Raw genomic sequence first — 26,217 nt, forward strand, 5'->3', positions numbered from 1 at the left:
GCGCTCATGGTGGTGGCAGCAGGCACGCCCTCGACATGCAGAAGGACGCCGGCGGGTTCGTGGACCTGTACGTGCGGCGGAAGTGCTCCGCCAGCAACCGCATCATCGGCGCCAAGGACCACGCGTCCATCCAGATGAACGTGGCCGAGGCTGACAAGGTGACAGGCAGGTTCAATGGCCAGTTTAAAACCTATGCTATCTGCGGGGCTATCCGCAGGATGGGTGAGTCAGATGACTCCATTCTCTGACTGGCCAAGGCCGATGGCATCGTCTCAAAGAACTTCTGACTGAAGAGCATCACAGATGTGAAATTTGTCATACATAAATAGTGGAAACATAAAAATAAAAAAAAAGACGAAGAAGGGTTCTAGTTTCATGACGATTGAACCATTGCCATATTAGCCTCAGATGCCCACATTTACTTGAGGTATTGAAATACACTTCTATTTTATTTATTTATTTATTCTAAAATATATTTTATTGATTTTTTACAGAGAGAGGAAGAGAGAGGGATAGAGAGTTAGAAACATCAATCAGCTGCCTCTTGCACACACCCCACTGGGGATATGCCCGCAACCAAGGCACATGCCCTTGACCAGAATCGAACCTGGGACCCTTGAGTCCGCAGGCCGACGCTCTATCCACTGAGCCAAACCAGCTTCGGCTTCTATTTTATTTAAACCACGGTTATTTTGAGTTTCTTTAGCCAAACTATGTGGGGGGTTTTTTTATTTGAAAAAAATTATGCTGGTTTATTCAGGGTTTCATGTCCTTTTATTTTTATTTTTATCAGCACATGAGGTTTGCCCACAGGATCGGGGGGAGGCGGGGTGATCTGCCATGGCTGGGCTCCCTATCACTACAGATAGGCAGGGGCTGAGATGAAGTAAATTTAAGTTTCAAAAACAAAGAAATGTGTTGTCCCTTGTATCCAGGATTGTTTGGAGCAATTAACATCTGTCCCATATGTCAAGTGCTTGGCACATAGTAGGCCCTCAATAAAATGGGCTCCAGTATGATAATGGTAACTCTCCCATGCTAGGGTCTCCCCTTTTCTACCTCAGTGGGTGTCCCAGATATCAGGGCCCCTGTGTTCCCTACAACTAGGACCTGCTTCTTGAGGGGGGGGGGGGTTCTTCTCAAAGTATCCAGTATGTCATGGGGGTGTGGAGAATCAACACCTTGGTGTGGGTGCCCTGGAAAGCTCCCCTCCTCCAGGCAATTTCTATTGCCCATTTCAAAGCCAGTAGACTTCATTTATGGATTATATGTCTCTCAGAGTTAAATGTTTGGGACTTCTGCCCTAACCAGTTTGGCTCAGTGGATAGAGCGTCAGCCTGCGGACTGAAGGGTCCCAGGTTCGATTCCGGTCAAGGGCATGTACCTTGGTTGCGGGCACATCCCCAGTAGGGGGTGTGCAGGAGGCAGCTGATCGATGTTTCTCTTTCATCGATGTTTCTAACTCTCTATCCCTCTCGCTTCCTCTTTGTAAAAAATCAATAAAATACATTAAAAAAAATGTTTGGGACTTCCCACTGTTATAAAGATACCGTGCTCCTGGGATTGCCCAGCTGCACCCTGATCTCCCTGGGTTTGCCTCCTGCCCATTGTCAGGAGGAACAGTGCGCAGAAAGCTCCCCTCCACGCTCAGACTCCCAAAAAAGGCCAAGTGGCCCCAAAGAGAGGGGTGAACAGGTCCTCCATATACCTCCACTTTGCCTGAGAGGAGGCTGTAGAGTGGCCCCGGGTCCCACTTTTGCTTTTGCTCAAGTCCCTTGGTGTCCAGCCTTCCCCTGCCAAGTCTTTCCTGTCCTGGATTGCGAAAGGCCTGCAGCTGCCTCCCCGACCAGCCTCCGGGCTGGGCAGTACAGCTGAGGCTTTGGGGAAAGAAGAAGCGGCTCCTGAGGCTGGATCTCTCTCGGGGTGACAGAGCCCCGGGGAGCAGGCAGCACCCGAGCGCCTGGCCCTCCTTCCTGTTCTCCTCGCCTGCGGTTCACCAGCCTTGCAGCCACTTCCCCGTGGAGCAGGTACTCCTATCCCTGGGCCTGGAGGGCGAGTGGAGGGAAGGGAGCAGGGCTGGGCTGAGGTTTGCTGGGGGTCATCTGGGTGTGAGAGCTGGATGCCAAATCAACCCAAGCCCAAGACACTAATCAAAGCTGCACTCCTAACCTAAACCCTTTCACAGCTCCAAATCTTCCCAACCCACATCCCAATCCCAGTCCCAATCCCAATCTCAATCCCAATCCCAATCCCAACCACCATCCTGCCCCATGCAGGCCCCTGATCCACCCTTATCTCACTCTCCATTGCATCCCAACCCCACCATTTACTAATCACCGGCCTTTACCCTAACCCCCAGCCCATCACTCTCACCTCCATGTCAACCCTGATTCCATTCCAAATCACTGCCTAACCATCACTTTCACCCCAGCCCAACTGCAGCGCAACCTTCGTCTTCCCCTCACTCTAAGCCCAGTCCGCTCCCCATCCTTTATCACGGCTTCATTCATCTTTGCCCAGCACCGTTCGGCAAAGCTCGGGGAATGGGTGCTCCGGCTGAGAGCATTTATAACCAGGTTAAAAGGTGAAATTTCTGTTGCCCATTTCAAAGCCAATAGACTGCATTTATGGATATATGTCTCTCAGAGGTAAATGTTTGGGACTTCCCACTGTTATAAAGATACTGTACTCCTAGGGTTGCCCAGCTGTACCCTGATTTCCTATCAGTGGGCAGAGCACTCCAGCTGGCTGTGTCACCCCGTTTCCCTCCTTCTCCAGCCCGATAGGGAAGTTGGGGAGAAGCCCTGGTCTGAGAAACAGAAACTGAATCCTGCTGAGCTGCCAGCAGTGAAACGGCTTTTACCTTTCCCCCCTAGGCTGGACTTGGCCTTTGGGATCAGAGGTCAGGCACTCAGGATCCCAACCCGCCCTCCTCAGCTGTCCTGGGACACGTGGTCTCACAGAGACTTTACCCGCTCACTGGCTCCCACACAGGCAGCAAACATGGGTGCCCAGCATGTGACAGGCCACCCCATCCCAACCCTGACGCAACCTCTACCATTTCTGGGTAGGAGTGAGGATTTAAAACTGTCTTCAGAGCACCCAAGACCTGAGGATACAAGGATGAACCTCAGGAACTCCCTGAGGTCTGGGGAATAACACTCTCTCAAATGGTCATTGCCTAAGGGGCAGGTTGTTTTAGAGCTGTGCTACTCTCTGCCCCCCAATGTACCCACCCCTTCCCCAAGACCCACAATCATCCCTCTACCACCAGGGGCACTGGTGCACACTAGGACACAGCTTAACCTAAGCCTTCAGTACCAGACTTCCTTTCTTCTTTCTTTCTTTCTTTCTTTCTTTCTTTCTTTCTTTCTTTCTTTCTTTCTTTCTTTCTTAATAATTCTTTATTGTTGAAAGTATTACATATCCCCCCCCCCCCCCCCCCCCGCACATTGGCCCCTTCCAGCCCCCGCCCAATCCCCCCAGGCCTTCACTACCCATTGTCCGTGTCCATGGGTCATGCATATATGCATACCAGGTCTTTGGTTGACTACCTCCCACCCACCCATCCTCCCCCCCACCTTCCCTCCGAGATTCCTCACTCTGTTCCATGCTTCCATGTCTCTGGATCCATTCTGTTCACCACTTTATTTTGTTACTTAAATTCCACATATGAATGAAATCATGTGACACTTGTCTTTTTCTGATTGACTTATTTCACTTAGCTTGATACTCTCCAGGTCCCTCCATGCTGTCTCAGGGGGTTAGAGATTCTTCTTTTTTACAGCTGCATAGTATTCCATGGTATAAATGTACCACAGCTTTTTTTATCCACATGGCTACTGATGGGCACTTGGGCTGTTTCCAGAGCTTAGCTATTGCAATACCAGACTTTCAAACAGAGACAAGGGTCTCCCTGTCTGGGGTTCTTCTTGCCTTTCTTTTTTTTTCCCCCCAGAAAAGATCTCTGGGCTGAGATTGATTTTTAGGCTGAGCTATTAAGATGGACTCTGGTGGGACCAACCCTTCGAGTAGTGTGGCTGGGCTAAATTATAGGTGACATCTACATGATCTAATTTTGGGTAGTTCTAGAAGGAGTCCTCCTCTCAAACGTTCCAAAATCCCTGTTCCATTCTGGGAACAGTATGCTTAAAACCCCACCATTCCTCCACCGTTAGGTTCAGCATTGCCCTTCCCAGGGCCCCAGGTGGGAACAGGAAGGGGAGCTGTGGATATAAGCAAGACATGCGCATGTTGTCTTGCTGATGTCCTAGCTGTAGAAGATCTGACCCTGATATCCAGCGTGGCTGCGGGCTCCAGGGCCATACCTGCCCCCAACTATGCACAGTGGGCTGCCTTTCAGCCCAGCATCCAGGTCTCGGGGCCCAGTCTGACACTGGGAAACAGAAACTGAATCCTGCAGAGCTGCCTACAGCTGGGCCAGCATGAGCCTTTCTTATGGCCAAAGACCAGGTGTGGGTATAGCCTCCTGGGACAGGAGCAGGCCTAGGATGGCCCAAAGAACTGGGGATAGGCCAGTGGGTCTCAGAAAATGACCAGACCTGTCTGCTGGAGCATCCGAAGCCCGGGGCTGGGTCTCCTGAGGAGCAGGGCTCTTCCGGGCCTTCCCTTGCCTTTGCTTTGATGTGCTCCCTGCAAGGACACCCTCGTCCTTTCACACTTGGCTACGTTCTGTTTTGTCATCCTGACAGGCCATTCCGGCTTCAGCCAGGCCCTGAGTGTCTGCTCAGCACGCCCCAGGTGCCCCCTGGTAGCCACCAGAATCAGCTGGGCTGATGCCCGGGGGCTGGGAGTTGTCATGAGTTTCCTGTCCCCACTTCCAGCCTCCCAGGCCCTTCCCCTCACTGCAGAGTCAGCATTTAGGACCAGGGAGGACTGCAAAGTTGGCAACATGGGTTTTGTATGTGTGTGTGTGGTAAAATGGGCAGAGCATAAAGTGTACCGTTTGAACCATTTTCAAGTGTACAATGCAGTGGCGTTAAGTACACTCACAGTATTGTGGAACCATCACCACTGTCTATTTCTAGAACTTTTTCATCATCCAAAACATACACTCTGTACCCATTACACATTAACTCCCCTCCCTGTAGCCCTTGAAAGTCTCTATTCTACTTTCTGTCTCTATGAATTTGCCTATTTTAGGTATCTCTTTAAGTGGAATCTTACAATATTTGCCCTTTTGATTTGGCTGACTTCACTTAGCATAATATTTTCATGGTTCGCTCATGCTGTAAAATGTGTCAGAATTTCATTCCTTCTTATGGCTATACCGTTGTTTTTTATCCATTCATTTGTTGATGGACACTTGGGTTGTTTTCACTTTTTGGCTATTGTGAATAACACTGCTGTGCACCCGGGAGACCCAGGAGCAGAGTTGCTGCATCATACGGTAATTTATGTCTGACTTTTTGAGGGACCACCAATAGTTTTCCACAGGGGCTGCACTATTTTACATTCCCACCAGCAGTGCACTGAGCTTCTAATTTCTCCACATCCTCCCCAACATTTATTTTCTGATTTTGTTTGTTTGTTAATAGCCATTCTGATGGGTGTGAAGTGGAGCTCATTGTGTTGTTGTTTTTTAATTCTCATTTGAGGGTATATATATATAATTTTATTTTTTTTAGAGGGAGAGAGAGGAAGGGAATGAAAGAGAGAGAGGAACACCGATCAGTTGCCTCCTGTATGCTCCCCAACAGGGGCTCGAAACTGAAACCTAGGTATGTGCTCTGACTGGGAATTGAACACGCAACCTTTTAGTTTACAGAACCATGCTCCAACCAACTGAGCCACGCAGACAGGGTCATTGTGGTTTTGATTTGCATTTCCCTTATGACTAATGATGTTGAGCATCTTTTCATTGGCTTACTGGCCATTTTACATCATCTTTGAAGAGATGTCTATTCAAGTCCTTAGTCCATTTTAAAAATTTGGGTTGTTTAGAGTTTGTTGTTGAGTTGTATAGGAGTTCTTTATATATTCTAGATAGTAATCCCTTATGTATGATTCTAACTCCGTGATTTGCAAATATTTTCTCACATTCTGTGGGTTTGTTTTTTTTACTCTCTTTCTAGTATCCTTTGATTCACAAAAGTTATTTTGATCAAGTTCAACTTATCTATATTTTCTTCTGTTGCTTCTACTTTTGCTGTCATACTTAAGAAATCATTGCCTGATACTAGGTCATGAATCTTTACATCCATGTTTTCCTCTAATAGTTTTATAGTTTCAGTTATATGTGTTTCTGCCCCCTCTCCCCTTCAGATTCATATCTCTGGCACCCCCAAGAGCCCCCCACCCTCACCAGGGTCACTCCATGGTAGAGGGTCCCTCTGCCTTCTTGTGCATTGTATACTGTAGGCAATTAACTCATGCTTGTGGGGTATGTGTTGTGCAGGGCCCTTGTGCCCCCCGTTGCACCTAAGCTTGTCCTGTCACCAGCTCTAAACCCCAAAGACCACACCTCTCTCTGCATGTTGCTGCAAAGCCTGGGGGCTGCTCTGCAGGGCTGCAGGGCACATGTCTCCACTTTCAGGCTCTCACAAGATGCCAAGGACAAGGCAAGCACAGAGATGGTTCTGGTGACTACAGGAACCCCAAAGGGGAAGTTTCAGCTAGAAGTTGCCTTCAAGCTATACCTTGAAGACTGAATAAAGTTTCAACAAGCAGAGATGATTTGTGGTGGGGACATAGCTAGTCAGCTAGAGAGCCCATGTGTAGATGGGACTGGCCCCAAGGTGGATGTGTGAGGAGCAGGGAATGAAGGCAGAGCTGGGAGTAAGAAATTAAGACCTTTTAGGGATATATTGGGCAATGGGGAGCCACAGAAGGTTTTTGAGCAAGGGAATGGCTCTTAAAGACAGCACTTTGGTGAAGTGCTCAATCAAGCCCCATATGGCTTATAGCTTGTAAGGCTAGAGGTAGAGAGATAAGTCTCAAGTAAGAAACCATTGTTCTTGCTGAGTGCCTTGGAGTAAGTCACTGGGCCTCTCTGGGTTCCAGTTCCTGTTGGCTTGGGTGGCAGGGAGGCACAGGGAGGGGCAGGAAAGTGGAGGAAAGGGAGAAACAGCTGTTCATCTGCTCCTGGGGGGCTGGGAAAGCAGAACTTGGGGTGGGGTTTAGGGACACCCAGAGGGTTTTCTAGTGCATTCCACCAAGTGAGGGCATTGCTGGGTAAAGTCCACGCCGTGAACGTGGGCTCCTGGCTCCCAGTCGGTGGCTGCCCCAGCAGTCCGTGGAAGCCCTGCCCTCCCAGCATAGCCTGTGGGGACGCAGGGCTGACCCTTCGGCAGGCTCGGGGCTGAGGTGCCCGGAGGCTCCTTAGGAGCCCTGTGTGTCCAATCAATACAGTGCACACCACTCTCTTGTGCACCAGGACCGGCGCGAGAACCTGCTATGGGCTACCTGCTTCAGCTTCTCCACCTGGCCGCATCCATCTCCACAGGTAAGTTTTGCTGGCCTTGCTCATCTCACTGGGCCTGGCCTCTGTGAGCCCAGCCTTTGCTGGCCCAGCAGACAGGCTGTGTCTGGTCACAGGTTGGCTGCTGAGGTTGAAGGGTAGGCACAGAGAGACAGTGGCAGGGAGCAGTGACCCTCCCAGAGGACACAGCAGGGTTTGGGGGTCCATCTGGGGCACCTTCTATAGGGCAGATCATGGGGCTCTGCAGTGACCCCAGGCCTACAATATTCTCCTGTCTGTTCCTCCTTCAGTCCTGGCCTCATGGGGTGTCTCCCGTCCCGTGGCCGTGCAGGGCGTGAAGGGGTCCTGCCTCGTCATTCCCTGCATCTTCAGTTTCCCTGACAACGTGGAGGTGCCCCATGGCATCACAACCATCTGGTACTATGACTACTCGGGAAATCGGCAGGTGGTTCACCACTCGGGGGACTCCCAGCAGGTAGAGGCACGCTTCCGTGGCCGTGCCCAGCTGCTGGGGAATGCCGAACACAGGGTGTGCAACCTGCTGCTGAAAGACCTGAGCCCCCAGGACTCGGGCAGCTACAGCTTCCGCTTCGAGATCAGTGATATCAACCGCTGGGTAGATGCCACAGGCACAGCGGTCACTGTGACAGGTGAGGAATGGGGTGGCCTGGCTGCTGCCTGCAAGGGGCTCCCAAGCTGCTTCTGGCCCCACTGACCCACAGCCCCAACCCTTGTCCTAAACCCACCCCCAGCCGCAGGCTAGTGCCAGCCTTGTGTCCTCCATGCATTCACCCCAAGGAGGTGGGGGCAGAAAGCAACCTCTCCTTCCCTTGGAAGTCCCCTGCCCAGGGCTCATGCCTCAGCTGGGGTTTGCAGAGCAGGAGGCGTCCAGTGTGGTGAGGGGGAGTCCTGAGCCTCCTGTCTTTGTCCTCAGAGGAGCCCAATGTGCCCACCATTGCCTCACCGTTAGAACTTCGCGAGGGCTTGGAGGTGGACTTCAACTGCTCCACTCCCTACGCGTGCCTGCAGGAGCCCGTCAGCCTGCAGTGGCAAGGCCAGGACCCAGCTCGCTCAGTCACCTCCCAGTTCCAGAAGCTCGAGACCTCGGGCATCATCCACCGGGAGACCCTCCACATGGCCCTGTCCTGGCAGGACCACGGCCGGACCTTGAGCTGCCAGCTCTCGGTGGCCGGACACAAGACAAAGGGCGAGATTCTCCTCCAAGTGCAGTGTGAGTGTGCTGGGGGCCACGCCCTCGTCCCTGAGCACCCGGCTGTGGCTCCCCAGTGAAAATCGGTTCCTTCTCCTGCCCATAGAAACAGAGCCCTCGCCCCTGCAGCAAGGCTGGGTGCTCTCTGATCTCCTGGGTGGGGCCGGGGTAGAGAGACTGCTAAGCACAAAGAGCCACCTTCAAGCTCCCTTTCACCTCTTGTCCCTGAGGCCAGGTTGGGCACAGAAGGGGAGACAAAGACCCAGAGGCTTGGGGGTCAAGCAGCAAGGACCTTGGGATTTAGCCCAGCTCTGGAGGAGGCTCGGAGGTGGGGTCAACCCTTTGTGGCCTAGCGCTGCTCACATCCATGGTGATCAGGGCATCACCCGGACATGGCAAAGAGGCCGTGGGAGAAAGCCGAGTTTCCCCTTGATTGAGCATCTTCCCATCACAGTACAATGGGGCAGCCTCTTCTAGAACAACGGCTGTCCACAGGCTGACATAACCATCCACTGAATGAGCAAACTTTGGGCAAGTTACTTGCGTCTCAGAGCCTCCGTTTTCTCATCTATGTAAGGGGAGGTAACAACAAATGCTAGTTCCTATCTCATAGAATTGCTATGAAAATTGGAGGAGTGCTTGGCACATACCAACCAGTCACATATATTAGCTTCTACTATCTTCATCTCTACACAGATTAAGGACTTGAAAATGTGAGCTTTTATTAGCACATTTACACCGTGAGAAGCTTTGAAACGAGATTCTAAAAAATGCAGTCTCTTTGTGTTGCTGGCGCCCTCTTTACAAATGGGTTAACCATTCTCAGAGCTAATTCGACTGTCTTTGGCTCCCTCCATCAGGTGCTTTGTCCCTTACCAACAGCTACCACAGGCCACCAAAGCAAACAGTGTGGTACCCATGACCCCCGCATCGGACAGAGGACATTGGACGTTGTCAGGAGGCAGAAAGCCCTGGAAGGCAGTGTGGGCTGGACAGTAGGCCAAACATTGCATTGTCAGACTCTCAGTGACGAAGGAAGGGATTAGGAACATAAAACGGGGTTCAGCACAGCCCGGGACAGAGGAACTAATGGGACCGATGATTTATCTGCGGGGGGGGGGCTTCCTTAGGGAAGGGTGCTGACAGAGAGTGGGTTACTCCTTCCCAGCCAAGGCTCCTTACCTCACACCCCACCCATCATGCCTTGCAGATGCCCCCAAAGCTGTGGAGATCCTCCCCAGCCCCTCGGAGGAGAACATTCGTCCAGGTGATCTGGTCACACTCACCTGCCGGGTGAACAGCAGCTACCCGCCGGTCAGTTCTGTGCAGTGGCTCAAGGATGGGACGCCCCTCAAATCCCAGAGTCTTGTGCTGCAGTTGCCCCAGGCAGCCTGGGACAATGCCGGAGTCTACACCTGCCAAGCCGGGAATGAAGTGGGCTCCTTAGTCTCGCCCCCTTTCAGCCTCCACATCTTCAGTGAGTCCTGGGTGAACCTGGGTCTTGACCAGAGGGTGGGGAAGGGGTCCAGGCCACAGGGGCTGAGGAGAGCCAGGTCAAGGTGCCTCCTCAGACAGATGACAAACCTCCCCGGCAGGGTGGGGTGTCAGGAGGGTCCCCGCGACCAGGACAGACACAGCAGGCTCCACTGCAGAAGGGTATGATGTAGACCGTGCACATTAAGCTGAGTGGCTGCAACCCCGGGACTCTGAGGAGTTGGGCCTGCAAGTCGGGTGGGTACCCCCAGTGTGCCCTCCGCTGCCCCCACAGTGGCTGAGGTCCAGATGAGCCCAGCAGGCCCCATCCAGGAGAACCAGACAGTGACGCTGACCTGCAACGTGCCTAAAGAAGCACCCAGCGGGCTGCGCTACAGCTGGTACAAGAACCATGCCCTGTTGGAGGATGCTCACAGCTCTACCCTCCAGCTGCGCTCGGCTACCAGGGCCGACACTGGCTTCTACGTCTGCGAGGTGCAGTACGCCCATGGCAGGGAGCGCTCTGGGCCCATCAGCGTGGTGGTCATCCGTAAGTGACCGGTGTGTGGCAGACACTGCTGGAGCCGGGCCAAGGGGTGGGGGCCCTGCAGGCAGGTTAGGTCCTGGGCCGGGTGGCCTTGAGCTCTGCACACCTGGGCAAGGCTTGGACCTCCCTGGGCCTCTGTTTCCTCTGATTTAAAAATTTTTATTTTGAAATAAGTTAAAACTTCCAAAAAGATTACAAAAAATTATCATATACAGTATCTTTAACTTAAAGTCCCAATTTGTTTCCCTGGCTGGTTTTGCTCAGTGGATAGAGCATCAGCCTGCGGACTGAAGGGTCCTAGGTTTGATTCTGGTCAAGGGCTCATGCCCGGGTTGCGGGCTCCATCCCCAGTTGGGGGCGTGCAGGAGGCAGCCGATCAATGATTCCCATCATTGAGATTTTTCTCTCTCTCTTACTCTCCCTTCCTCTCTGAAATCAATAAAAATATATTAAAAAAAATAAAAAGAAGACCTGGAAAATAAAAAAATAAAAGAGTCCCAATTTATTAACATTTAGGTTCCTGTGCTTACTTTCTTTTACAATATACGTATACATATGCATCTCTCTATATAAAATCCGTTTGACCGTTCCATCAGTCGCTATGACACGCACTGACCACCAGGGGGCAGATGCTCCAACTGGTAGGTTAGCTTGCTGCTGGGGTCCGGCAAATAGGGACTGGGTGAGAGGGCCAGACATGCCCTGGAGCCCTCCCGCGGTTCCTCCCCGGCCTCTAAAATATTTCTTCTAATTAATTTCCTTTCAATGTGCACAAATCCGTGCACCGGGCCTCTAGTATGTACATACGCACTCTGTCAGTATACATACACACATATGTTATCTATCTATCTATCTATCTATCTATCTATCTATCTATCTATCTATCATTTACCTATGCATCCATTCATCTATTTGTATTCCTAACATTGTAGACATGATGTCCTTTATCCCTAAGTTCCTCAGTGTATTTTCTAAGGTCATTCTCATACATAACTACAGTACAGTGATCACAGCCAGGAAATTTAACATTGATACACATCTATTATCTAATCTACAGTCCATATTTAAATTATGCCAATTGACCCAATAATGCCCTTTATGGCAATTATTTTTTTGGTCCCAGATCCAATTCAGGGTCCAGCTGCATTCAGTTGTCGTGTCTCCTTATTCTCCTTTAATTGGGGACAGTGCCTTGGTCTTTTCTCATCTTCTTGACATTGACACTTGAAGAGTACAGGCCAGCAGTTGTGTGGGTGTCCCTCCCTCAGTTTGTGTTTGTCTGAATCAGTAGACAGAGCCTGGAACTCGGGCAGGAACCCCACAGCCGTGATGCTGTGTCTGTCTCCGCGTCACATCAGGAGGCGCATGATGTCAGTGTGTTCCATTGCTGGTAGAGTTCACTTTGGTCACTTGGGTGAGGTGCTGTCCACTGCCAGACCTCTTTGCCAGTATTTATTTATTTATTTTCCTCACCCAGAGATATTTTCCCACTGATTTTTTAGAGAGAGTGAAAGGGAGGAAGAGAGAGAGAGAGATACATTGATGTGAGAGGAACACATCAATTGGTTGCCTCCGACAAGGGCCTGGGATCGAGCCTACAACCAAGGTATATGCCCTTGATTGGAATTGAACCCAGGACGCTTCAGTCCATGGTCCAACGCCCTATGCATTGAGCCAAACCGGCTAGGGCTCCCCATCTTTAAAGTAGGGTTCCTGATTCCCACTCTTGGGGTCACCACAAGGATCGACCAGATCATGGATCTGCAGGAGGGTGGGGCAGTGAACTACAGTGGGTGGCGAAAAGCTACAGGAGGGGGCAGGGCAGCAAGCTATGAGGGGGGGAAGGGGGCGGGGGGAGCTATTGGAGGGCTGGGCAGCAGGCAGAAAGCTACAGGAGGGTGGCAGAGAGCTACTGGCGCACGGATTCGTGTGCAGGGCTACTAGTAGACTATAAAGGGGAATCCAGGGAGTGCCCCTGTCTGAGAGTGACAGGCCTTTCTCCATACAGACCCACCCCTTGCCCCCCACCTAACTGCCTTCCTGGAGATGCAGGCGGGGCTGGTGGGCATCCTCCAATGCTCCGTGGTCAGTGAGCCCATGGCCACCCTGGTGCTGTCACACGGGGGACTTGTCCTGGCCTCTACCTCTGGCAAGGATGACCATGGCCCACGCTTCAGTGTCTCCTCTGCCCCCAACTTTCTGCGCCTGGAGATCCGAGACCTGGGGCTAGCCGACAGTGGGGAATACACGTGCACAGCCACCAACTCCTATGGGAACGCGTCCTCCACCCTGGACTTCCAAGCCAATGGTAAGATGGTCGGCGGGGCTGGTGGGAGGGAGCTCAAAGAGCAGGCCTGCTCTGGCCTCTTCCTCCTTGGAGTCCAGAGGGCTCAACTGAGGGGCTGAACCAGCTGGATCCTAAAAATCACATCAAGGACCCAGGCTATACAGTCATATCCCAACGTGGGAGGTTCATGGAAGTCAAGGCAAAAAGGGAAACATGGCAGGCTGTCTTATTCCTTTTGTGTACGTTCTGACTCTGAACTTGGAAGGTCCCTCATATGCATTCATTTGTTTCTTATTTATCAAACGTTTGGGGCAGGTTCTGTGCTAGATAGGAGTCAGACGCAGGAGGCACAATAGGGTAGGGTCTTCCAACACTTGGTACCTGAGCTACCCTTCCCTCCTTCTGAGGCCACGGCAGACATAGCTAATGGATTAAGCCAGGTTTTTGACATAAGCCTGGGTTCCAGCTCAGAATCCTCCTCAGCCATGCTGCAGCCAGTTACTATCAATAGGTCAGAATGGACCTCCAAGGCCAAACCATCCTGATTCTCAAGAGATTCATAGAGCTGATGGCACGAAGCCCAGACCTACCTACAATTTTTGGGGCGGGGGGAATGCTGGAGGGCTTCCTGCAATGGGTGGCATGGGGCCACCGATGTGCGGCGGGCTGAGCCTCCCTGTCTCCTTCTGCTAGCAGCCCACCTCCTCATCAGCCCAGCAGCAGAGGTGGTGGAAGGGCAGATGGTGACGCTGAGCTGCCGGAGTGGCCTGAGCCCAACGCCTGACATCCGCTTCTCCTGGTACCTGAACGGAGCCCTGCTTCTCGAGGGGCCCAGCAGCAGCCTCCTGATCCCCGCGGCCTCCAGCACCGATGCTGGCTCATACTACTGTCGCGCCCAGGACAGCCACAGCGCCAGCGGGCCCTCCTCGCCTGCCGTCCTCACAGTGCTCTGTGAGCAGCTTCCCCACTGGCCCCTGCCTGTCTTGGGGAGGATGGATCAGTGCACTGGGGTCCGCCAGCCATCCCTCCCTCCTCTCGGCCTCCTGCCCCTGTCCTGCCCAGGGTCTAGTTCAGGAGGGCAGCCACAGGCCTGGGCACCATGGACCGCTCCACCCAGGGCTACAATTTGGGGAGCAAGGCTAGGGATTTTAAACCTCCCCACGGCCCATCTCCAATCCCAGACATTTTAGAGCCCTCTGTGCCTAGCCTCAAGCCCACCGTGGGAACCATGGCCACGCTTCATCCTCCTGAGCTGGGCCGTGGGACACCACGCTCCTATAAACTGTATGTGCCCCCGCCCCATAGGTTGAGCCCTCACAGGCCCCCAGAGACATGAAAGCAGAACCTCTCGGCACAGGAACAGAGTCTGCTCAGCAGTGGATGTTCCATATTAGCCTGAGGGGCCCGCCAATATTCAGGGCACCCTTAGCTTCCAGAAAGCCTCCCCTGACATGAGCAGGAGCAACATCCTGGGACTGTCAGGAAGAGCAGCCACCTCTTAGGGGTTTTCGAGTGTCAGGGTGAGATCACGTGGAGGCCTTGCTGATGGCTGTCCTTGACCACCCATCTCCAGAAGCCTCTAGAAAGAGGCACTTTAGGCATTGTCTATTATCCTAAGTAGAGCTGGCTTGAAGACCAGAGATAAGGGGAAGGGGAAGCCTGGGGGAAGGGATGGGGTGCAGAGAGAGCAGAGGCAAGATTCACAGGGATTGCTCTGAGGGCGCCCTGCTCAGGAGCACACGGGAGTTAGGCAAGTGACTGCTAGCCCACACAGTGCCTTTGTTCCCCCGAGAAAACACCCTCTTCCCCTGGGAAGATTGGATACAGCCCTGGGGCGTGGCTGAGTCCGAGGGCAGGGGCTGGATCCCTCCCACCCTGGCCTGCGTGTCCTGGTCAGTGCCCAGCTGTTTGTGGCAGCTCTGGGCTCAGGCCTTTGCCCGGTGTCTTCTGGGATCCCAGGCAGCCCTGGCAGAGGCTGTGGTCTTCCATGAGTGCCCCTGCTCTTCCTCCCTGCAGACGCCCCACGCCGGCCCACCCTCACCGCCCGGCTGGACCCCGACGCTGCGGGACTCGGGGCTGGCCATCGAGGCTTCCTGGAGTGCCGTGTGGACAGCGACCCCCCCGCCCAGCTGCGGCTGCTCCACGGGGACCATGAAGTAGCTACTTCCCTGATATCAGGGGGCGGGTGCAGCACGTGTGGGGGCTGTTCCCAGCGCATAAAGGTCAACAGAGCCCCTAACCTGCTGCGTGTGGAGATTCGTGACCCCGTGCTGGAGGACGAGGGTGTATATCTGTGCGAGGCCAGCAACACCCTGGGCAACGCCTCCTCCTCAGTGACCTTCGATGCCCAGGGTGAGTCGGGGCGGGGAATGGTGGCACAGGGTCGGGGACCACGATTCCGCTGAAACCTTATTCTGCTGAAACCCTGGCTCCAAGAGTCTCCATCCAGTGGAACCACCTTGTTCAGCCGCGGAAGTTTGCTTCCCACCCCTGTCCAGTGGGCACTCCCGCCTGCCCCCGGGCTGGGAGGTTGGACCAGTGGCTCCCGGGGTTGCGGGGAAGCAGTCAAAGTGAGGCCTGTCTCAAGGGGGCCTGTGCTGCCTGCTCTCCAGCCACGGTCCTGGTCATCACTCCGTCACACACGCTGCCAGAGGGCACCGGCGCCAACCTGACTTGCAGTGTTAGACGGGAAGCCGGTGGAGGCCCTGCCAACTTCTCTTGGTTCCGGAATGGGGCACTGTGGACCCAGGGCCCCCTGGAGACTGTGACGCTGCTGCCTGTGGCCAGAACAGATGCCGCTCTCTACGCCTGCCGCGTCCTCTCCGAGGCTGGTGCCCAGCTCTCCGCCCCCGTGGTCCTGAGTGTGCTCTGTGCGTCATGGGCAAGGGCAACATTGGCACTTGGAGGGCTGGTCTGGGAGGAACCAGGCTGGGTTGGGTTTGGGGAGACAAGAACGTGGCTTGGGCTGGGAAAGGGTGGGCCGGGACTGTGTGTGGAAGGGGCGGTGGGACACAATGTGGCAGCTGGAATGTGGTGAGCTGGGCTGGGGGTGGCCTCAGCGGCTCCCTGTCCCTGCAGATCCCCCGGATCCTCCAAAGCTGTCAGCCCTCCTGGACGTGGACCAGGGCCACATGGCTGTGTTTGTCTGCACTGTGGACAGTAGTCCACTGGCCCAACTGACCCTGTTTCATGGGGAACACCTCTTGGCTACCAGCCTGGGGCCCCAGCTCCCATCCCGTGGCCACTTCCATGCCAAGGCCATGGCCAACTCCCTGCAGCTAGAGATTCGAGACCTGGGCCTTGGGGACTCTGGCAGCTACCGCTGTGAGGCCACAAATGTCCTCGGATCAGCCAACACCTCCCTCTTCTTCCAGGTCCGAGGTGAGTGTCAGTCCTCTGGCGATGTGGTAGAAACAGATGCCCTGGGGCCATTCTGGCCAGGCAAGAATGTGAGGTCTTTTTCAGGCATGGTTTCTGGACAGTTTCCACTAACCAACAGAGGTTTCCCTTTGTCTCCAGCTAGACATTTTCACCTGTAATAACCATGGCAGCCACTAGGAGGTAGTGGCAATTGCACAAGGCAGTTTGCTTGATTGGAGCAATTTCTAACAGATAACTTCTTATGTAATTGTATAATTTTGTTAGATAATAAGTGTCTTATATAAAATCTAATATATATGTACATTATGCATATACATGTGTAATATATACACACCAATGTGTGTATGTACACACATATGCATATACAGATGTGCCCATATGCATAAGAATATATTCACATAGCCTACCTAATAGAGTAATATGCAAATTGACCGTACCTTCGCTACACCCACCAGCTGCGCCCACCAGCCATGCCCACCAGGAAACCGTCGCAGGGACGCTGGGGTGCGGCCGTGCCCAAGGCCGGCGGAGGCTTTCCCGGCCTTGGGCACCAGCGGGGAGCCTGCGCAGATTGCAGGCAACCACTGGGGGTCCGCTCCTGCGATCCGTAGCAGGGAGGCTGGGGTGCAACTGAGCCCAAGGCTGCCGCCCAGGGCCAAGCCCCGACCCTGAAAGAAGGCAGAAGGCGGTGGCCACAGCCAAGGCCTGGGTCCCCGGTGCCGGCAGAAAACTGGTACAGGCAGCCAGGTGAATGAAGGTCTATTGCACGAATCTTCGTGCAAACGGGCTGCTAGTCTATATATATAAAAGCCTAAGCAACCGAAAGACCGAATGACCAAATGACTGAACAATCAGTCAACCAGTTGCTATGACGTGCACTGACCACCAGGGGACAGACGCTCAACGTAGGAGCTCCCCCTGGTGGTCAGTGTGCTCCCACAGCCAATCTCCTTGGCTAGCCAACCTCCTGCGTTCCCTCCTCCCAGGCCGGCTGGCACCCCTTATTGTCCCCCATCAGATGGGGAGGAAGCCGGCTGGCCAACCTCCCGCAGCCAGGCTGAGGGACCCCACCAGTGCATGAATTTGTGCCCCGGGCCTCTAGTTTTTCTATAAAAATTCTCCCTATGTGAATAAGCTAGGAAAAAGGAAAGTTAATATCCATAACGTTACAAAGGCCAAAGAAAAACACACAATTTTTCTCTCACCATGACAAACATCAATTTGTGAACATTTGCCTAGGGCCTTGGTTCTATACATCTTTTCTTACTTATTATAGTCATTTCACAGGCAGAGAAATTGCGGGTCAGAGCTTTAGAAGCTTGCCCCTGATCACATGACTAGCAGGTGGCCCTGTTAGCTTGGGACTAATTTGGTTCTGTTCCCAGGCATAGCCTGTGCTCTCAGTCACCACTCCAGCTGTCCCTCCATCTCCCCCTCCCCCCACCCCCAGCTTGGTCTCATCCTGCCTTGGACCCAGGGGGCACTAGGAACTGCCCTTTGCTTAGTCTCCAGTTCCTGGGCTCTCATGACCTTGAGCCTGGCTGCAGAGCTGGCTAGAGAGAGCTAGAGGGAAAAGATCACACAGCTGCTAACTTCCCCTTCTAAGCCCTCAGTCACCCATGCTGAGTTCAACTCATGATCAGGACAATGGCCCTTGGCAAGATTTAGTGCTTTATGGTGTCAAACCAACAATTGTCAAGAGCTAACACGTGCAAGCACTGTGCCTGGCGCTGGGTTGCAGGTCATATAAGTGTGTTGGACCCTCGAGAAGCCCACCTTCTGGTAGGCGAGATGTGATTGACAGAGCAATCACAGGTTTGGGGGCATGCAGTCTTGGTGTGGATGACAGCCCGTCCAGACTGTGGGAGGATATGGCAGAGGGTCCTCACTTGCTCTTGATTTCTTCCCGCAGGAGCCTGGGTCCAGGTGTCACCATCACCCGAGCTCCAGGAGGGCCAGGCTGTGGTCCTGAGCTGCAAGGTACCCACGGAGGCTCTGGAAGGGACCTCATACCGCTGGTATCGGGATGGCCAGCCCCTCCAGGAGTCGACCTCGGCCACACTCCGCTTTGCAGCCATAACTTTGAGCCAAGCTGGGGCCTACCACTGCCAAGCCCAGGCCCCGGACTCAGCCACCACAAGCCTGGCCACCCCCGTCAGCCTCCACGTGTCCTGTAAGTGCTTTCGTACTACATATGTTTCTTGGGGTGTGAAGGAGCCAAGGGTGTAGCTGGGGGAGGGGATACTGATCCCCACGTCTTGGGCTCTGCCTCCATGAGAGAGCCTTAGATGAGGGGCCACCTGGCCAGACCCTGACCACCCCCCACTTTGTGTAGATGCCCCACGCCAGGCCACACTCACCACCCTGATGGACACTGGCCCTGGGCGACTGGGCCTCCTCCTGTGCCGTGTGAACAGCGACCCTTTGGCCCAGCTACGCCTGCTCCGTGGGGACCGCCTGGTGGCCTCCACGCTACAAGGCGTGGGGGAACTGGCAGGCAGCTCTCCCCGGCTGACGGTGGCTGTGGCCCCCAACACACTGCGCCTGGAGATCCGCGACGCAGGGCTGGAGGACGAGGGAGTGTACACCTGCGAGGCTACCAACACCCTCGGCCAGACCTCGGTCTCAGCCAGTTTCGATGCCCAGGGTCAGTGTGGGGGTGTATGTGGGTGGGTGGCTCCTCTAAGAGAAGAGAAGCTTGCTTGGAGAGGCTTCTGGAAGGCTGGGCACAGGCAAGGGGGCTGACATAAGGATGGTCTCCATTCCCACCCTTCTTAAGAGCAGCAGTCTCCAAACCTGGGTTTCATGGAAGAGCTTTTTTTAAAAACCCAATTTTATGTGGGTGCCCAGTGGACAAAACTATTCAGAAAGGGGGTGCTCAAGGAGAAACCCCAGCAGGGCCAGGGAGGCCTGTATTCTCCCATGTGCTCCCCACCAGGGCCAGGGAGGGCTCCGCAGACTCTGCTTGGGGTCAGCTGAGAGATGATGAGTTGTTTACCAAGCTCCACCTCTGAGCCCATTCACAGGTGGGCCACCTGTGCCCCCCAGAGGCCGAGGGGCGTCCCTCCCTCATGGAGACAGGTGGCTTGTTTACACAGCCTCACGACCCTCACTGGTGTGTCTCCGTGCCCTCCTCTCTCCAGCTGTGAGTGTGCAGGTGTGGCCAAAGGCCTCCGTGCAGGAGGGGCAGCCGGTGAACCTGACCTGCCTTGTGTGGACCAGGCACAAGGCTCAGCTCACCTACACCTGGTACCAAGACGGGAAGCAGCGCCCAGGTGCCCACTCCATCTACCTGCCCAATGTCACAGTCACCGATGCTGCCTCCTACCACTGTGGTGTGGTGACCCCTGGCCAGGCACCACGCTTCTCCGGACCTGTCATCCTGGACATCCTCTGTGAGTGGTTGATGGCAGGGTGGGGCTGGAAGGAATGACAGAAGCCTACAGGGATCAGGGAACGGCCAGAGGCCCAGCCTGGGAACTCAGTTCCAGAACTCAGCCAGCTGATGGAGCCCTTCACAGGAGCATGAGAGTCGGAGCTATGGGATAGGTTCTCTCTGGGCCGAGCAGCCGTGCCCCAGATGAGCAAGTGGAAGTGCTTGGGGTGGGAGGCCCAGGCCCTCCTGGTTTGAATGACACCTACAAACTGGCCTCCTCATGGCTGTGGTCTCTGAACTCTGTCCATGCCTTTCATGCTCCTGTAGATGCGCCCCGCAGCCTGCGCCTGACCTACCTCCTGGAGAGTCGTGGTGGGCGGCTGGCCCTGCTACTGTGCACTGTGGACAGCCACCCACCCGCCCAGCTGGCCCTCAGCCATGCGGGTCGCCTCCTGGCCTCCTCGACCGAAGCCTCTGTGCCCAACACCCTGCGCCTGGAGCTGCGGGAGCCCCGGCCCAGGGATGAGGGTCTCTATAGCTGCTCAGCCCGCAGTCCTCTGGGCCAGGTCAACGCGTCCCTGGAATTGCGGCTAGAGGGTGAGGCAGGGCTCAGGTCAAGGCCACCAGGGGTGGGATCCGCTCTGGTGTGTCTGGCTGGGCCCTGCTGACCCTGGCCTCCTTGGGACAGGCGTGCAGGTGACCCTGGCTCCGTCGGCCGCTGTGCCCGAGGGGGCCTCCATCACAGTGACCTGTGAGGACCCTGCTGCCAGCCCACCCACCCTCTATACCTGGTACCACAACAGCCGTTGGCTGCAGGAAGGGCCCTCCGCCTCCCTCTCTATCCCGGTGGCTACGCGGGCTCATGCCGGTGCCTACTCATGCCAAGTCCAGGATGCCCAGGGCACACGCAGTTCCAGGCCTGCAGCCCTGCAAGTCCTCTGTGAGCAGGGGTCCTCGGATAGGGGTACCCAGGGTGGCGGAGGGCACGTTTGGGCCCCGATGGGGGTGGGCACAGGATTGCAGTGGGCTGGGAATGGGCACTTGGGGAAAGAAGGACATAGATGGTGAGGACAGAGGCCCTGTGACCCCTGCCTGAAGAATCTTCCCACGGGACTCCTGAGAAGGTGGCACTTCTAGGAAATGACTTTGTCCAGAGACATCAGCCTCACCAATGCCAGGAGGGTGGACAATGGACAGTATAGGATTTCCAAGCAATGACCCCAACTGTGCCCTGCCCGCCCCCAGATGCTCCTCGGGATGCTGTCCTGTCCTCCTTCCGAGACTCAAGGGCCAGCCCCATGACTGTGGTGCAGTGCACTGTGGACAGCGAGCCACCTGCCGAGCTGGCCCTGTCCCGGGATGGCAAGGTACTGGCCACCAGCCACGGGGTCCATGGCGTGGCATCGGGGACGGGCCATGTCCAGGTGGCCCGCAACGCCCTGCGGCTACAGGTGCAAGACGTGCCCTCAGGTGATGAGAACACCTATGTCTGCAAGGCCCACAACTTGCTGGGCTCAGTCAGCACCACAGGGCAGCTACAGGCAGAAGGTGAGTGGGCGATGCGGGAGGAGACGGGCTCAGGTGCTGTGGGGTCGGAGTCCATGTGGAGGGGGGTTGACTGGCCTGAAAGGGTAGATACAGCTTCGCCTGATCTAATGGAAGAGGGATAGCTCCCACTGGAGGGGGGTTGCCCAGCCTGAGGGAGAAAGAATCGTACCCTTGGAGAGCTCCCTATGAGAGCGGAGGTGTAACAATGCCCAAGAGCTTGGGAGCAGAGGAGACATAACCCTGCTCTCACAGAGCGCAGTCTGGGAACAGTGCACAGACCCGCCCCAGGGAAACCTGGGTGGGAAGAGGGACAGAGTCCTACCCTCAGCAGGCTGAGGGAGGAGGTGCAGGCTCACCCTTGGGGAGTCCAATCTGAGGGTAGGACACAGCTTCATCCATCAGAACATCTAGTTCAGTGAGAAAGGGCGGCACAGCCCTGCCCTGGAGGTCCCCAGTGTGAGGATGAGAGACAGCCCTGTTCTCAGAGACCTCAGTCTGATGGGACACAGTCCCACCTTTGGGGCTCAGATTCCAAGTCAGATAAGAACTTCCCATCATGCACAGAGGCCTCTCAGATGCCCCGCAGATCTCACCGAGGCCTGCAGATCCCAACCACCTCCTGGTCCTTGGCCCGCAGGTGTGCGTGTGGTGGCCGAACCAGGCCTGGATGTGCCGGAGGGTGCAGCGTTGAACCTGAGTTGTCACCTTCCTGGTGGCCCCAGGCCCCTGGTCAACTCCACTTTCGCTTGGTTCTGGAATGGTCGGCAACTATATGCAGAGCCTGTGCCCACCCTTTCCTTCTCCTACGTGTCCCGTGCCCAAGCTGGAGTGTACCACTGCCGGGCTGAGCTCCCCACTGGGACCACCACCTCTGCTCCAGTCATGCTCCGTGTGCTCTGTGAGTGTGACACAACCCCCCGCCTCAGTTTCCCTACTGCTCACATGCCCACCTCAGGTCTTCTTCCTCTTCTGCCTGCAAAGAGCAAGGACTTCACAGGCATGGAGCCCTGGACTGAGGGACTCCTATTGACTTTTTGTGCATCTGTGCCTTGGTTTCCTCATCTGCAAATGTCAGTCCCCTCACCTTGTGAGGCGTATAGGAGATAAAGCATGCAGAATGCCTGGCACACAATAAGCCCTCATCAACGTTGGTTCTCTATTCCATTTCCACCAGGGCCTCATGCTGTTTCAGTCAGCTATTGCTGTGTAACAAGTCACCCCAAAACTTAGTGCTTAAAACATTAGCATTTTATTTGATCACAATTCTGTGGGCCAGAAAGTCAGTCCTTCTTACATTCTGACTTTCCTCATTCTGTTCTTACATTCCTTTCTGAGCAGTTTTGCTGGTTTCACTTAATGTGGCTGCAATTGTCTAATGGCTGAACTGTGGCTACATGGTCTAGGATGGCTTCTCCCTCGTGGCTGGTGGTTGGGGCTGGCTGCTGGCTGGGCCACATGTGTCCAACAGGCTGGCCTGGGCTTCCCACATGCTTGTATTCCAAGGAGAGCAGAAGCTGTGAGGACTTTTGGATCTATCCTTGAAGTTACACAATGTCACTTTTGCCTTCCAGTGGTCAAAGCGAGTCAAGGAGTGAGGAAATAGGCTCTTAATGGGAGGAGCAGCAGCATCACCTTGCATGGGTACAGGGAGGAGAGGAATTTGTGGTTGTTTTCTATAATCACCACACTCTCTGTCTTCCCACAGACCCTCCCACGACACCCACCATGACGGTCTTTGTGGAACCTGAGGGTGGCATCCAGGGTATTCTGGACTGCAGAGTGGACAGCGAGCCCCTAGCCAGCCTGACCCTCCACCTTGGCAGTCGAGTGGTGGCCTCCAGCCAGCCCTTGCACACTCCAGCAGAGCCCCACATCCACGTCTCAGCCACCCCCAACGCCTTGAGGGTGGACATTGAGAAGCTGAGGCCCAGTGACCAGGGGGAATACGTGTGCTCGGCCTCCAATGCCCTGGGCTCCGCCTCTGCCTCCACCTACTTTGGAACCAGAGGTGAGGGAGGGCTCCATTTCCCAGGCCACCCTACACAAGGCCTGGCTCTCAGGTCCCAAGGCTTCCTTCTGAGGTTTCCCCTGAATCGCTTCAGCTTGTGTGTCTAGTCTAGATTGGTTGCTTGAAGCTCCTTTGCATGGGGACCCTCCTGAGATAAAGTGCAAGTCAGAAAAGGTTTCACCTTGGGAAAGTCACTTGGAAAGGAGCTTTGAAGGCCTGGCGCCATAGCTGTCCCCTGAGCTATCCTCTGTGTTCCAGCCCTGCACCGCCTGCATCTGTTCCAGAACCTACTCTGCTTCCTGGGGCTGCTGGCTGGCCTCCTCTTCCTCCTGTTGGTCCTGGGAGCCTGCTACACCTGGAGGTGGGTACAGAGCTGGAGGGTGGATGGGGCCACCTCAGCCATCTCTGTTTTCCTCTAACATTCCCCCATGTCCTTCCTACCAAATTCACAGGCTCCATACTTTCTAGCCTGTCCTCCTCCCTTCCCACTTTCCAAATTTGGGTATCCTCTCTAGAATTATCTCTAAATCCACCTTGCTGTAGTTTTCTTCTTTCCTTATCTCTACCCTGTCTGTGCTGAAGAAAGGACTGGGAGGGAAGAAAGATAAGGTACCCCACTCCCCACAATGCTCCCCGCTGCTTGGTGCAGTGAGCAGTCTGGGACAAGCATGTAGGGCGGGTGAAGGAAATGGGGACAGTCAGGGAGAGGAGAGGCTCTCTGAGTCCACTCTTGCCCTTGCAGGAGACGTTTTCATAAGCTAAGCGTGGGTGAGAATTCTGTGGAGATGGCTTCTCAGAAGGACACCGTGCAGGTATCTAACCACCATGAGGGCACACATAGACATAGTGCCCGGCTACCCCACAGTGCAGGGCTGGCCCCTAGAGACTGCTCTCATTTATAGGCTGGTTTCTGGGGGTAGGGGGAGATGGGGGAGAGAATATAGAGATCCAGGGCCCCTTGAGAAGATAGGGAGAGCCGTATTCTGATCAGGGCAGAGAGAAGCCATGTGTTTGCTGTGCGGCTGGCTGGATGACTGGGGCAGACATTCTGAACTTAGCAGCGACACCTCCACTTTCAAGACACATCTTGGAACACCACCTGTGTTTTGGCATCTTTCTGCCCATCACCTGGGCAAGAGTGAAAAACTTTTTCCTCTTCCCCTTAATGTGTCCCCTTCTGCAGATAATCCATTTGGTGGGACAGGGCTTGTAGCCATGCACATTCTCATCAATTCCCTTGAGACCTCTACCCAAGGCTTGGGGTCTGGGGGACTGCCCTCCAGAGTTAGGGATCAGGTGATGACATCTCCCAGAGTCCTCCTGTGACCAGGGTTTTCTCTATGGGAAACTCATGGATCCTGATGCAGCCACATTTGGGACTTCATCCTGTGTTCCACCCCTGAGCTAATCATGTGGCATTGCCTGCCCTTAGGAGGAGGAGTCCAATGGAATATGTGATGACTTGGTCCTGGTAAACAAGGCTGCAATGGATCCTGACCGCCTCTGTGAAAACAACGCTGTGACATCTAACATTCTATGACCTGATTCCAAACCTCTTGCCCCTAAGAAAAATAGGTGGTGAGAGTAGGAGGTGAACCCTAATATACGCAGGAGGGTGTTGACCTTGGAGGATGCTGAAGAAAACTTCTCTTTTCTCTGGATCTCATCTCTCCATTTATCTTCCAATATACTTCCTCCTCACATCTTTCTTGTCCAAGCCCATTCTGGACTGTTTGGATGGATTAGAAGAGGCGCTTTCTACATCCTCACACTGTACTAGCACTCTGTACTAGCTAGAATATAAGTTAAGTGCTCTAACAAGAGACCAAATACAGTAACTTCAACTTGAGAAAATGTTATTTTTCTCTCCCATACTAGTCTGGGTATGTTATGATGGTTTAAATTGCTGGTGCTCTGGATCCTTCTAGCTTATCTTGATTGTGAGGGTTCACAATGACCACACTGCGTTCACATTCCCTCCAACAAGAAGAATGGAAGTTGAAGGTACACCATTCCCATTGTGGACATAAATGAAAGTTGCACATGTCATAGCCACTCACTTCTCATTGGCTAGAGTTTAGTCACATGGCCACTCGAGGCTGCAAGGGATTATAGGAAATGTAGTTTTTTATTCTATTCCTAACTATAGATTCATCCCTGAGACTTTTGACAATGATGAGAATGCTGCTAGCAGGGCACATTCTATCTCAGTGCCAATCTGCTGAAGGGCAAGCCATGGTCATGGGCTTCCTGAAGGAGGCAGTCCTTCTCAAACATTAAGACTGAGGAAATCAAGAAGATTTAATGGTCCCCAGGGAGAGGGCATGCCAGGCATTGGGGTTGCCTGAGCAGACATCTTGTGCCAGATCTGGTCCCTGGAATAAGAGGTGCCCCCATCCACTTCCCCACCCCTAGGGAGCAGATACAATGTCATCAGCATCCTTCTTTTTGCTCCAGGTACATTCCTCTCCATGATCCAGTGAGTTCACGTCCTCTTCCTGGAGGCTCCTGCCAGGGGCTGTTAAGATGAATGAGGGTCACCAAGGAGTAATAATGTGCTCCCAGGAAGTCAGTACCTGAGGGGAGCCAGTTCTTGGGTAGGCTAGCGACTCTCCTGATAGCCCGGTGTCAGATGGTGGGAAGAACAAAGAGCCCACTGCTCTGGGCTTTGTATTGAGAAACATGGGGAGTAATGGGACATTAGCACAGACCTAACAGGTTGGGAAGAAATGGGAGGCCTAATGAGCTCCATTAGCAGTGGTTGGGACCCTTCTTGGTCCAAGGTCCCATTCTTTTTAGTGCCTCATGGCTAGCCCCTTCCTTGGAAGCCTGTCTGGCGTTTCCTTCCAATAAACCTCCATCCTACAACATAACTGGAGTGAGTCTTTTTCTTGCACTTCCGTGTGGGAGGCAACCAATTGATGTGTCTTTCTCACATTGATGTTT

At 54.2% G+C, this 26,217-nt stretch overlaps 2 protein-coding genes across 3 annotated transcripts; both read left to right on the plus strand.

Annotated features, from left to right (window-relative positions):
• On the plus strand, positions 1-286 carry LOC307107558 (small ribosomal subunit protein eS21-like). Its single transcript, XM_079784859.1, has one exon. It carries the CDS (start codon positions 36-38, stop codon positions 246-248), a length of 213 nt encoding a protein of 70 aa, XP_079640985.1. The 5' UTR covers positions 1-35; the 3' UTR covers positions 249-286.
• Positions 287-1,885: 1,599 nt separating this feature from the next.
• Positions 1,886-26,121, plus strand: SIGLEC1 (sialic acid binding Ig like lectin 1). 2 transcript variants are annotated; one of them, XM_079784944.1, is made up of 22 exons: positions 1,886-2,027; positions 7,397-7,465; positions 7,732-8,091; positions 8,376-8,672; positions 9,862-10,128; positions 10,420-10,674; positions 12,680-12,979; positions 13,652-13,909; positions 14,975-15,310; positions 15,571-15,828; positions 16,037-16,339; positions 18,252-18,512; positions 18,675-18,986; positions 19,483-19,734; positions 20,043-20,312; positions 20,404-20,655; positions 20,961-21,263; positions 21,901-22,161; positions 22,969-23,271; positions 23,530-23,632; positions 24,014-24,083; positions 24,704-26,121. In XM_079784944.1, the coding sequence occupies exons 2-22, from the start codon at positions 7,417-7,419 to the stop codon at positions 24,809-24,811; spliced, it is 5,178 nt and encodes a 1,725-aa protein (XP_079641070.1). In that variant the 5' UTR covers positions 1,886-2,027; positions 7,397-7,416; the 3' UTR covers positions 24,812-26,121. The 2 variants fall into 2 exon arrangements, with proteins under 2 accessions (XP_079641070.1, XP_079641071.1); XM_079784945.1 differs by lacking the exon at positions 24,014-24,083.
• The last annotated feature ends 96 nt before the right edge of the window (positions 26,122-26,217 follow it).

Source organism: Cnephaeus nilssonii (assembly GCF_951640355.1).
Source record: "Cnephaeus nilssonii genome assembly, chromosome: 11".
NCBI lineage: Eukaryota > Metazoa > Chordata > Mammalia > Chiroptera > Vespertilionidae > Cnephaeus > Cnephaeus nilssonii.

Bases quoted from the DNA above. Each gene is read 5' to 3' on its own strand.
- LOC307107558 (XM_079784859.1), top strand. From the start codon at position 36: ATGCAGAAGGACGCCGGCGGGTTCGTGGACCTGTACGTGCGGCGGAAG.
- SIGLEC1 (XM_079784944.1), top strand. From the start codon at position 7,417: ATGGGCTACCTGCTTCAGCTTCTCCACCTGGCCGCATCCATCTCCACA. The intron at 7,466-7,731 runs GTAAGTTTTGCT...TTCCTCCTTCAG, and splicing joins GGCCGCATCCATCTCCACAG to TCCTGGCCTCATGGGGTGTC. The intron at 22,162-22,968 runs GTGAGTGTGACA...GTCTTCCCACAG, and splicing joins AGTCATGCTCCGTGTGCTCT to ACCCTCCCACGACACCCACC.